At 41.2% G+C, this 11,013-nt stretch overlaps 1 protein-coding gene and 1 long non-coding RNA gene across 2 annotated transcripts; both read left to right on the top strand.

Moving 5' to 3' along the window:
• The first annotated feature begins 209 nt into the window (after positions 1-209).
• LOC123083376 (uncharacterized) lies at positions 210-4,952 on the top strand. The gene is made up of 5 exons (XR_006439284.1): positions 210-310; positions 1,806-1,953; positions 3,083-3,216; positions 3,875-3,987; positions 4,104-4,952. It is a non-coding gene; the product is annotated as an uncharacterized lncRNA (long non-coding RNA).
• An 89-nt stretch (positions 4,953-5,041) lies between these two features.
• On the top strand, positions 5,042-8,718 carry LOC123088317 (disease resistance protein RPM1). The gene is made up of 2 exons (XM_044510511.1): positions 5,042-8,270; positions 8,402-8,718. Exon 1 carries the CDS (start codon positions 5,492-5,494, stop codon positions 8,240-8,242), a length of 2,751 nt encoding a protein of 916 aa, XP_044366446.1. The 5' UTR covers positions 5,042-5,491; the 3' UTR covers positions 8,243-8,270; positions 8,402-8,718.
• Positions 8,719-11,013: the final 2,295 nt, after the last annotated feature.

The following is an 11,013-nucleotide window of genomic DNA, read 5'->3' as shown; positions in this document are numbered from 1 at the left end:
AAGTGATATGCACACAGGCTCAGTGCTCTGCTTTCAAATAAGGAAAATAATTGAGCCTCAACCACAAGAAGATTAGCATATACTTTACTTGCAGGTTCTCTGTCTGGTTGTTGATTGCTTTACAAACAAGTTAGCATCCCCCACTCAGCAAGCCAAGCATATCCTTGACTTGCAGGTTCTCTGTCTTGTTGTTGATGGCTTCAGCAAGGCTAGCATTCCCCATTCACCACTTCGATGTTTTAGATTTTGAAGCGCACAAGGAGGACACCACAAGTCCAAATCAGGCCGGCGCTACATCTACAAGTCACAGGTGTGTTGCCCTGAATTTGGTTTTGTTCCTAGTTCTCTTGTCAATATCTTAGCTAGGTCAATGCAGACATCTGTGCCTGTTTTGTGCTGTTCGTAGGACATGAATGAAAATGTGAACCTGTAATGTCACTAAATCTGAACTGAATTAAACCTGATTTATCCTCTGTATCCACGATCTCGACCTTAATTAAGCGTCATCAAAAGCATTCCCATCTTGAGCTGTCGCTTTCGATTGCCAGCGGTAGCCAAGTAAAACTGTTTTATTTATTAATCTGTTGTTTCTTCCATTGACAAAACAAGATCTGAAGTGTGTATTGCCTACATGTTCCGGTTATTCCTTCCTCACAGTTAAATAATAAGACATTTGCATGATTGCTACTGGGGTTTGGAACTTGTGATGTTGTTTAGACACTAATGACACATAGATTGGCGCCCTTCGTTATTAGTATGACTTAGCCAGCTACCTTTGACAGATTTATGGTCCCTCCATCTTGTTAGTAGTATTTGTTATGGTGATATTATTTATCCATGTGCATTCGCCACACACTTGGAATCTTACGGGTTGGGATCATCCCTGAACACATGTTTTTTTGGCTACTCATCACTAACAGACATCTGAAAGAATGACACACCTTGTAATTAATTGATTTAGAAAAGAAAGTGAGTACAAGTTAAACCCTTCCCTGTTATTCCTCTAAAGTTGCCAGCAACCAACCATATCTGGGTCAGCATGCGCTATCTGTCCAGACAAATTCTGATGTAAGCAAACAGTTATTTGCGTTATGGCAAATCAACACTGAGTTTCAGTCTCTCAAAAAAGATTTTTCTCCATACTTGTGATATAGCTGTTCCGTTGGGTTGGTGGATGTTCTGTCACGGCAATTTTTTGTAGTTCTCGGTATGCATATAACTTAGTTTGCTGCTGCTAGTTGGTTTAGCTACTGAATATAGACTAGGCTTATCTGAATATAGACTTATTATTGTTACTCCCTCTGTAAACTAATATAAGAGCGTTTAGATCACTAAAATAGTTATCTAAATGCTCTTATATTAGTTTACGGAGGGAGTACTTAATAGTGGGTGTTTCAGAAATCCTTGTAAGCTTCAGTGCTACTGCTTCTCATGATCAAAATACAAGACATGCACTGTATCTGCATCAGTGCATATGCTTAAATTCAAAATAAGTTACCATCCATATCATTTTAGAAGTTTCAGAATGTCTAAATCTTCTCCCGGAAGATACCTTTATAAAAGAAAAAAAGAGTGCCATGTTCAATATGAACACAGGGCCCCATAAGGAACGTCCAACATCATGTGGCTATGTGGTATGTATCTATACACGTTTAGATACATCCGTACCTAGACAAATCTAAGATGAGTAATATGAATCGGATGGATTAGTACTTTACTTGCAGGTTCTCTGTTTGGTTGTTGATTGCTTTACAAACAAGTTAGCATTCCCTACTCACCAAGCCAAGCATATGCTTGACTTGCAGGTTCTCTGTCTTGTTCTTGATGGCTTCAACAAGACTAGCATACCCCATTCACCACACCAAGACATTGTTTTGATGTTTTAGCTCTTAAAGCGCACAAGGAGACCACCACAAGTCCAAATCTGGCCGGCTCTACATCTACAAGTCACAGGTTCGTTGACCTTAATTTGGTTTTGTTCCTAGTTCTCTTGTCAATATCTTAGCTAGGTCATTGCAGATATCTGTGCCCATTTTGTGTTGTCCGTAGGACAAGGGTGATAATTTGAACTTTTAAAGTCACTAACTCTGAACCGAATTGTCTTCTGTATCCATGGCATCGTTCTTAATTAATCGTCATCCAACGTGTTGGCATCTTGAGCTGCTTAGTTTCAATTGCCAGCATTGGCCAAGTAAAATTGTTTTATTTGTTTGATCTGATGTTGCTTCCACTAACGAAACAAGATGTGAAGTGGGTATTGCCTGTATGTTCTGGCTGTGCCTCAAAGGTAAATAACAAGACATTTGCATGATCGCCACTGGGGTTTGAAACTTGTGATGTTGCTCAGAGACTCATGCTTCCTGCCCTTCGTTATCAGTATGACTTTCGCTAGTTAGCTACCTACCTTTGACAGACTTATGGTCCCTGCATCTTGTTAGTAGTATTAGTTATGGGGATACTAATTATCCCTCTGCATTCAACACCACACACTTGGAATCTTACAGCTCATCCCTGAACACATGTTTTCCTGCGTCTTCTCATCAATAACAGACTTCTGACAAAGAAACAATGTCACACCTTTTAATTAGTTGATTTAGAGATGCATTCATGCATTCAAAGAATATGGGAGGAAAAATCTTGAGACCCTTCCATATAATTCATCTCAAGTTGTCAGCAATCATGTCGCTGGTCAGCATGAACATGGTATTTGTGTTATGGAAAATCAACAGCGAGTTCCTGGTCAGGATGTGTTGTATCTGAATATAGCCTTAATGCTTAATAGTGGGTGCTTCAGAAACCCCCTTGTAATTATTCATGCTACTGCTCCCCATAACACATGCACTGTGTGTGCATGTGCTTAAATTCTTAAAATGTAACCATCCATAAAATACCTTTAATTCGTCACAGTGCTAGAAGTGATGTGCACACAGGTGCAGTGCTCTGCTTTCAAAAAAGGAAAACAATTGAGCTTCAACTGCAAGAAGATTAGCATATACTTTACTTGCATGTTCTCTATATGGTTTGCTTTACAAACAAGTTAGCATTCCCCACTCACCAAGCGAAGCACATGCTTGACTTGCAGGTTCTCTTTCTTGTTGCTGACGGCTTCAACAAGACTAGCATACCCCATTCACCACGCCATGACACTGCTTTGATGTCTTAATCTTGAAGCGCACCACAAGTCCAAATCTGTCCGGCTCTACATCCACAAGTCAGGTGCGTTGCCCTTAATTTGTTATCCTTCCTAGTTCTCTTGTCAATGCAGATAACTGCGCCCATTTTGCGCTGTTCGTTGGACATGGGTGAGAATTTGAACTTTTAATTTCACTAAATCTGAACTGAATTGTATTCAATATCCATGGCCTCGATCTTAATTAAGCGTCATCCAGCATTAGACAAGTAAATTTATTTATTTTGATCTGATGTTGCTTCCACCAATGAGACAAGATGTGAAGTGTGGTATTGCCTATATGTTCCAGTTGTATTTTTTGAGGTTGGCAACACATACAATGTATGTTCATATGCTTAAATTCTTTTAATGTTGCCATCCATCACATCATTTTGAGGTTTCAGAATTTCTAAATCTTCTCCCAGAGGTTACCACCTTGGTAAAAACATACCAAAAAGAGAGCGCATAGGGAAGGTCCAACAACAGAATAGTGAAGTAGGAATCCTTGGTTGCACATTAGCAAGGCTGTTAAAGCTATTGCTCTATGTTGTCCTAATGCATGCCATAAAGCATCCTTATGCATGGGGACCATAGCGAACATTGTTTTTTTTAGATTATATGGAAAATAAAAAGTTGAGATGCAATCACAAGAAGACTACCATCAACTTGACTACAAGCCTAGCATCAATTTGACTTTACTTGCAGGCTCTCTGGCTTCAACAACAAGACTAGCATTACCCACTCACCAAGCCATGCCAGATGACACAAGCAGGTTCCTATAGGTCCAAATCTAGCCGGATCTATGCCGATTACAACAGGTGCGTTGCCCTTAATTTGGTTGTTACTAGCTCTCTTGTTAATATCCTAACTAGGTTGATGCAAAAATTGAGCAGTTTTCTTGGCCATGTTTTTCTCTAATTTTGTTGGATAAAAGGAACAAGGAGGAAGATCAGATCCAGCTACTTGTCATCAGCAACAAGCTTGCACACTCTCTGATCATGCCAATGACTCCATGACAGTTCAAAATCTCTATAATCAAGTTACAATGACAACAAGACCAGCTGAGCCATGAGGTCTCTTCTTTTTCTTTTTACGAGAAGATTGTTATGGTGGTTTCAGATTCGAAAGTGCACAAGGAGGTTGCCAAGATCGATCAGATCTAAGCCATAACAAGGCAGGTGCATCATCCTTCACTACTTTCCTTCCTATCTTAGGTTGCACTCAGAGTAATCTTCCTCGGTGCAAATAAAATTCACTTCTGTTGTATAGTTTGAACTTGGAAAACCTAGTATAGTTTGTGGGTGACACATTTTGATTTCTTACGACAACATAAACAGAATATGATTTCTTCTGGAAAAGGACGAGCTTAATTTGTCAGTGCCAAGGTCTGGTGAGCTGGCATGTATGTATGTTCAGGTTGTAGTTGCCATCCATTGTTTTCCGGGGTAGCCAAAATATCTGGAATTAATCTCTAACGTCGCTGTTGATAATGCTCTTGCATTGAAGATACAATATATTGGAAATTTTCATATGCTCTTGTGGGAAATTCTACCTCATAAAACGAACATTCTTGTTGTTTGAGGATTTCCTGAAGTGAAAATTGATGGCTCCTTTTAATTGGAGTCACTGTAATCATGGGAGTACATATTGATTTGCCTAATGACATCTATGACACTATAGTTTTGCTTTTTATACATTTCTTGATTGCGCTACAACTTTCTTTATAGTACCTTAATCAACAACTTTAGCTATTAGTCTCTCCATACATCTAGGGAAATATTGAACTAAGTTACTTGGAAGTAGAACATGCATATTGGCAAGCTGCCAGGTATGCCAGTTTGGTTTCCTCTTTGACTTGGTTCAGATTCCAACACTTGAGGTGTTTTAACCTAATATATCACTATAGGGAAGAGAAACATACACGAGCGTTTATTTAGTGGAGTGTCGCTAGTTCTTGTTGCTAGTTAATAACATTCTGTTTGCCATAGTTGACTATAGCACAGTCTCAAGTGTTTTAAAATTCACGAACATTCCTGTCGAAAGAGCTAATTTTGTTTGGCTATCTTGGTTAGAATTAGATAACTAATAATATGAATTTTGACTTTAGTAGTATTTCTTGGGAAAGTTCTACTTATTTTACCTTTCCATTGTGGTTGGAGAGTTTTTAAGTGTTATGGCAAGTGTTTGGTGAGTTTTGAAGTGTTTTTGCAGGTGCTTCGTAGTTGCTAGTAGAAGAATTTCACTATTTTTTTATGATTAAGGTATCACTTCATTTACAGTGGTCATTCTGATCATACAGAGACATTAGCAATTCTCAAAGTAATGGCGGAGATTGTGATTCTTCTAGCCATTAGAAAGATTGGAATTGCCTTGGCAAAGGCAGCGGAAGACCAGGCCAGCGTACAGTTTGGAAGGTATGGCACACTACTACTAGAACTACAGGGCAGTATGGGCCGTGTTGGTAGGGAGCTTCGCATAATGCATGATGTTCTATGTCAAATGGACATTCGTAGTCACAACAATCAAGTATATGAGGGCTGGTTGGAGGAGGTACAGAAAGTAGCATATGTGATGGAGGACATGGTGGATGAGTACTTGTATCTTGTTGGTCGGGAACATGATATTGGTTGTTGTTTCTTTCTGAAGAAGGGTTTCAAGAAGCCAAGATCTTTGCTTTCTTTGAACAGGATAGCTTCCAAGGTGAAGGAAATAGAGAAAGACCTTTCACACCTGTCAGATGCAAAAAACCGTTGGGTTCCCATAATAAACAACAGGGAAGACAACTCAAATTACATTGTCAAGAGATCCCAAGATCTAGCAAACATTTCACGCTCCCTTGATGAAGAAGATCTAGTGGGGGTGGATGAAAACAGAGAGAAACTTGAGCAGTGGTTGGGAGCTGATGATCTGGAGTGCTCTATGATAGCTCTGCTCGGAATGGGAGGTCTTGGTAAAACCGCTTTAGCTGCAAATGTCTACAATAAGGAGAGGGAGAAATTCCAGTGCTACGCCTGGGTCTCCATCTCTCAAACTTATTCTAGAGAAGATGTCTTGAGAAATATAATTAAGGAACTTTTTAAAGATAATGGCAGTGTTCTATCTAGCACTCTAGCTATGGATATCATGAGCCTTGAAGAGACACTAAAGAAATATCTGGAGCAACAGAAGTATCTTATCGTATTGGATGATGTTTGGACTCCAGAAGCATTTGATGATTTGTCTGGGGCACTTCCTCATAATGATAAGGGTAGTAGACTGATAATCACGACAAGGGAAGGCGATGTTGCTGCACTTGCCTCTCAGGGACATATCTTAACACTTGAAGCTTTACAAAAAGACAAGGCATGGGATCTCTTTTGTAAGAAAGCCTTTCCAAAAGATACAAACCATGAATGTCCTACAGAATTGAAGCCATTGTCCGAGGAAATAGCTAGCAAGTGCAAAGGCTTGCCTCTTGCTATTGTGTCAGTTGGTAGCCTCTTGCGTGTGCGTGAGAAAACCATGGAAGAATGGAGAAGGATAAATGATCAACTGAGCTGGGAGATAATCAATAATTCAAGGCTCGACCATATAAGGAATGTTTTGTATTTGAGCTTCATCTACCTTCCAACATACTTGAAAAGTTGTTTCTTGTACTGCAGTCTATTTCCAGAAGACTATGTTTTACACAGGAAACAACTTGCACGGTTATGGGCAGCAGAGGGGTTTGTCGAGGAGAGGGGTGAAAGCACATTAGAAGAAGTGGCGGAGGGCTATTTAAAGGAGTTGGTTGACAGAAACATGTTACAACTTATCAAGAGGAACACATTTGGTAGGATGAAGACATTCCGAATGCATGATATCTTGCGTGACTTGGCATTGGACTTGTGCCAAAAGAACTGCTTTGGTGTTACTTATGACAATAAATGTGAGGGGTCTCTTGAGATGGTTGGACGACGGTTGGTAGTCCACAAACTAAAGAAGAAGAAGAAGAATCAGCCAATTTTTGGTATACACCAACTTCGTACAGTGATTACATTGGACAATAGCATGCCCTCATCCACTATACCTTTGCTATTCACGGAGTCAAGATATATGACAGTGCTAGAATTGCATGGTCTGCCCATTGAGAAGATTCCAGATGCTATTGGCGATCTTTTTAATCTCCGCCATTTGAGTTTGCGCGGTTCAAAGGTGAAGATGCTCCCGAAGTCTATTGAGAAGCTTTCAAATTTGTTGACACTTGACCTTTATGAATCTGATATACATGAGTTGCCTAGTGGGATTGTGAAACTGAAGAAGCTCAGGCACTTATTTGCTGAGAGAGTAATTGATTCAAATTGGAGAGAGCTTGCAAGTTGCAGTGGTGTGCATATCCCTAATGGACTTGGAAATCTAATAAACCTTCAGACGCTACAAACATTGGAATTAGAGGATGATTCTGTTGGACATTTAGGGGAGCTGAGGCAATTGAGAAGCTTGAGGTTATTGAATGTGAAGGGAATCTACTGTAGAAGTATCAGTGAGTCTCTAGTTAAGATGCAGTATTTGTCCTTCCTAGATGTGATTGCAAGTGATGAGAAGGAGGTGCTCCTGTTGAATGTCCGTCTGCCAAACCTGTGGAAGCTAACTATGAGAGGACGATTAGCCGAAGGGGTGTTGGATGAGTCTCCTCTGTTCCAAGCTGCTGGGGGGCAGAACTTGTATAAATTGCATCTATCTTGGTCACAGCTGAGAGAAGACCCCCTGCCATCCCTTTCTCGGTTGTCAAACTTGACATTTCTAGATTTCACCAGAGCATACAATGGAGAGCATTTGGCATTTCTCACAGGATGGTTTCCCAAGCTAGAGATTCTCTCTCTGGAAGACCTGCCTAATCTGAATCGGCTAGATATACAGCAAGGTGCCATGGCAAGCCTGGAAAAATTATACTTGGTCAACCTGAGCAGCATGACGGAGGTCCCAGCTGGCATTGAGTTCCTCCTGCCCCTCCAGCGTCTAGCCTTCTACGAGATCAGCAGTGACTTCTTGACCTTGCTGCGCCAATGGTCCACAACGCCAAGCCAGCAGTATCACTATTCTCTCCGAGACTGATCTGCCACATCCGTAGGGAAATGTGCAGGTATGTGCGAGAAGCTACATCCGCTCACCCTGCCAACCAGTACCACTACTTGCTTCCTCTCTCCTCTCTAGTAGTCTTACTACTACTACTTTTTAACATGTTGATCTGATATGATGTTGGTTCTTATGCAGGTCGCCGGCCGGAAGGAAGATGCTTCAGTATTTGGGCCGCGTGCAGGTTCGACTCAATGAATTAAAGCGTCAAATTAAGGGGTGTTGTTATTCGATTCGCGCCGCAGCTCATGTCCTGTATATATACCATCCGGGTTTCCTCTGTTTCTTCAAGACGCACTATTCTCACGTTTGCTACTGCTGCTGCTAGCCTGCTACTATTGTCCGTTTCTGCTTATTTCCGGGTGTGGCTATTAAATTTGATGGGCAACGGCAGGATTGTGGCTATTAAATAAGACTGCACTTATTGTAAGACTGAGACTAAGTTGTGTTTCTCATTTTCGGACTAATTTCTTTGCATTTCAGCTGTGGCTGTTAAATAAAGAACTTGTGCTGTGATTCATTTTCTTTTTGCCTGCTGTCGTTTCTCTTTGTTTTCTTGCTTCTGTGCAGAAGCCATGGCTGTAGCTTAGCCTCTTCTTTCTTCTCCCTTTCTCTTGGTTAGGCTGGCGTTTTGTTTTCCTGCTTGTGTACACGAGCCTCGTTCTTATTTTCGGTCTCAGCTATGCTTGAGAGTTGCGACGTTGTACTTTGCGTATCCTTGTAATGCAAACAACACATATTCTTAGTCTATAAATCTGAGGAAGGATCCATGACAAAACTGGAAAAACTTTCACTGAATTTCGAGAAAAGCATTGTGGGCACCGAGCACTTTAGTTGACGAGCCTTAAAGAGGTGCAGCTCGCAGGTAAAAGAGGGAACCCTGCGCTGGACCGAACTCTGGAGCTGCTAAAGGCGGAGAGCGGGAGGCACCCCAATCATTTCACAGTTGGAGTGAAGTACGACTGACCTCGTCGCTCTGCTTGCTTGCTTGCTGTAAGTTTGTTGTTTATTACCCTTACTGTTTCTGTTGGTCACTGTGATGTGGTTGCTTCTTGCGTTGTAAAAGCTGGAGCCTCCAGCAGTTTAAGCATTGTGGTTTGTAATAAATAATAAAACTGGATCACTTGGACTGTGGTCTAGGAAAAACAAATACAAGTGATCCCTGTACCAGCCTGCTTTTAACTGCATGCTCTGTTCCCTTCAAAAAAAAAAAACTGCATGCTCTGTTCCTACAAAGAAGGGTTTGGTTTATTGCATTTCAATTCTGGTCTGATGTATATATTTCAATGGTGCCACCGACAAAGAGGCTAGCCAGCCAGCCAACTTCCCTGCTAGCGGAGTCGCCCTATGCATATTTTGGTGCTGTTTCTGTGTTGCTCAAAGCCTCGAAACATGTGGGTGAGAATTTGAACTTTGTATCCGTGAACTCGGCCTAGCATTGCCATCTTGAGTTGTTGGCTTCGATATTAGCAAATATGATATTGTTTTGTTCATTTGGTTTGGTGTTGCTTCCACTGACGAAACAAACAAGGTCAAGTCTGGTATTGCGTATATATTCTGGTTGTTCGCAACAGATAAATAGGGAGAAATGTGCATGATTTCTACTGAGCAGTAGGCCGCATCTTGTTAGTTGTGACGGGTCACTCCTGGATGCATGATTTTTTTTTCTTTGATTCCTTCTCAATAACAGACCTCTGACAAAGGATAATTTCAACACACGTAGGCCCCAATAGCCCTGTCTTCTTTTATGGTCCTGAGAGTGTTCACCATATTTTGGCTTTGAGTTTTCAGTTGGTCGTCAAGCAATCAACAGATGTGGGCTTATAGGTAGATCTCTGACTTAACAATAGCTGATAGTCTGGAACAGCAGTAACGCCTTGAGGCGCTGAGCCTGCATCAGTAAAGTATATATGGCAGTAGGGTTGGATGCCGTCATTGGGTCATTGCTGAAGAAAAATAGCATGGCACCATATGCTGAAGAGGTTGTGGTTGTTGCTCACCTCACTTTGCTGCAGACAATGGGCAACATGCCGCTGCTGAGCATCTGGAGTTTGTCCCATTGATTTCACACTCCAACAGATTGGCGGCCACGGTCTTCGCCACGTTGGTGCGGCCACCCTTCCACAATGCCTGACCGGCGAGGAAAGAGCTAGTCTGGTGAGCTATTTTTCCTCTTCTTCTATTTATTGCTAGTAAATATATATGGTCGATGATTGATTTAGACATGGCGCACCTCTTAATTAATCAGTCGATTAATTTGGGGATGCATCATTCATGTCATTCAGAAATAAATGGAGGGAAAATCTTGAAACCCTTCACTGTTTTTCCTCTCAAAGTTGCCAGCAATCATATCCGGGGTCAAGCACGAACCAGCTGTCCAGTCAAAATTCTAAGTATGCACACAGTGTCTTTCTATTATGGCAAAATCAACACTGAATTTCAGCCTGCCGGAATTAGCTGAATTTTGTTCAGAGAAGTGTGAGTACATGCTAAACTGAGATTTCCACCATACTTGTTATCACAGGTGCTTGGCATCAAGTTTTCACTCAAACTGTTCTAATGGAGCAATCAGTGCTTTTCACAAAACGATCAGCGCAATGGTGTCTGATTTTTGCAAGAAAAAAGAAACCTGGTGTCTTTCTTAATTTATTAGGGTCCACAAATGTGATGTTTTTTTTCTTGCAATTTACTACCTCCGGAACCAACCCAACAGACCTAACAGGAGAGCGGCCACCTGAAAGAAAAAAAAA

This window comes from Triticum aestivum, chromosome 4A (genome assembly GCF_018294505.1).
Source record: "Triticum aestivum cultivar Chinese Spring chromosome 4A, IWGSC CS RefSeq v2.1, whole genome shotgun sequence".
Lineage (NCBI taxonomy): Eukaryota > Viridiplantae > Streptophyta > Magnoliopsida > Poales > Poaceae > Triticum > Triticum aestivum.
This window is presented reverse-complemented; position numbering and strand designations above follow the sequence as displayed.

Coding starts and splice junctions, on each gene's coding strand:
- LOC123088317 (XM_044510511.1), top strand. CDS start 5,492: ATGGCGGAGATTGTGATTCTTCTAGCCATTAGAAAGATTGGAATTGCC.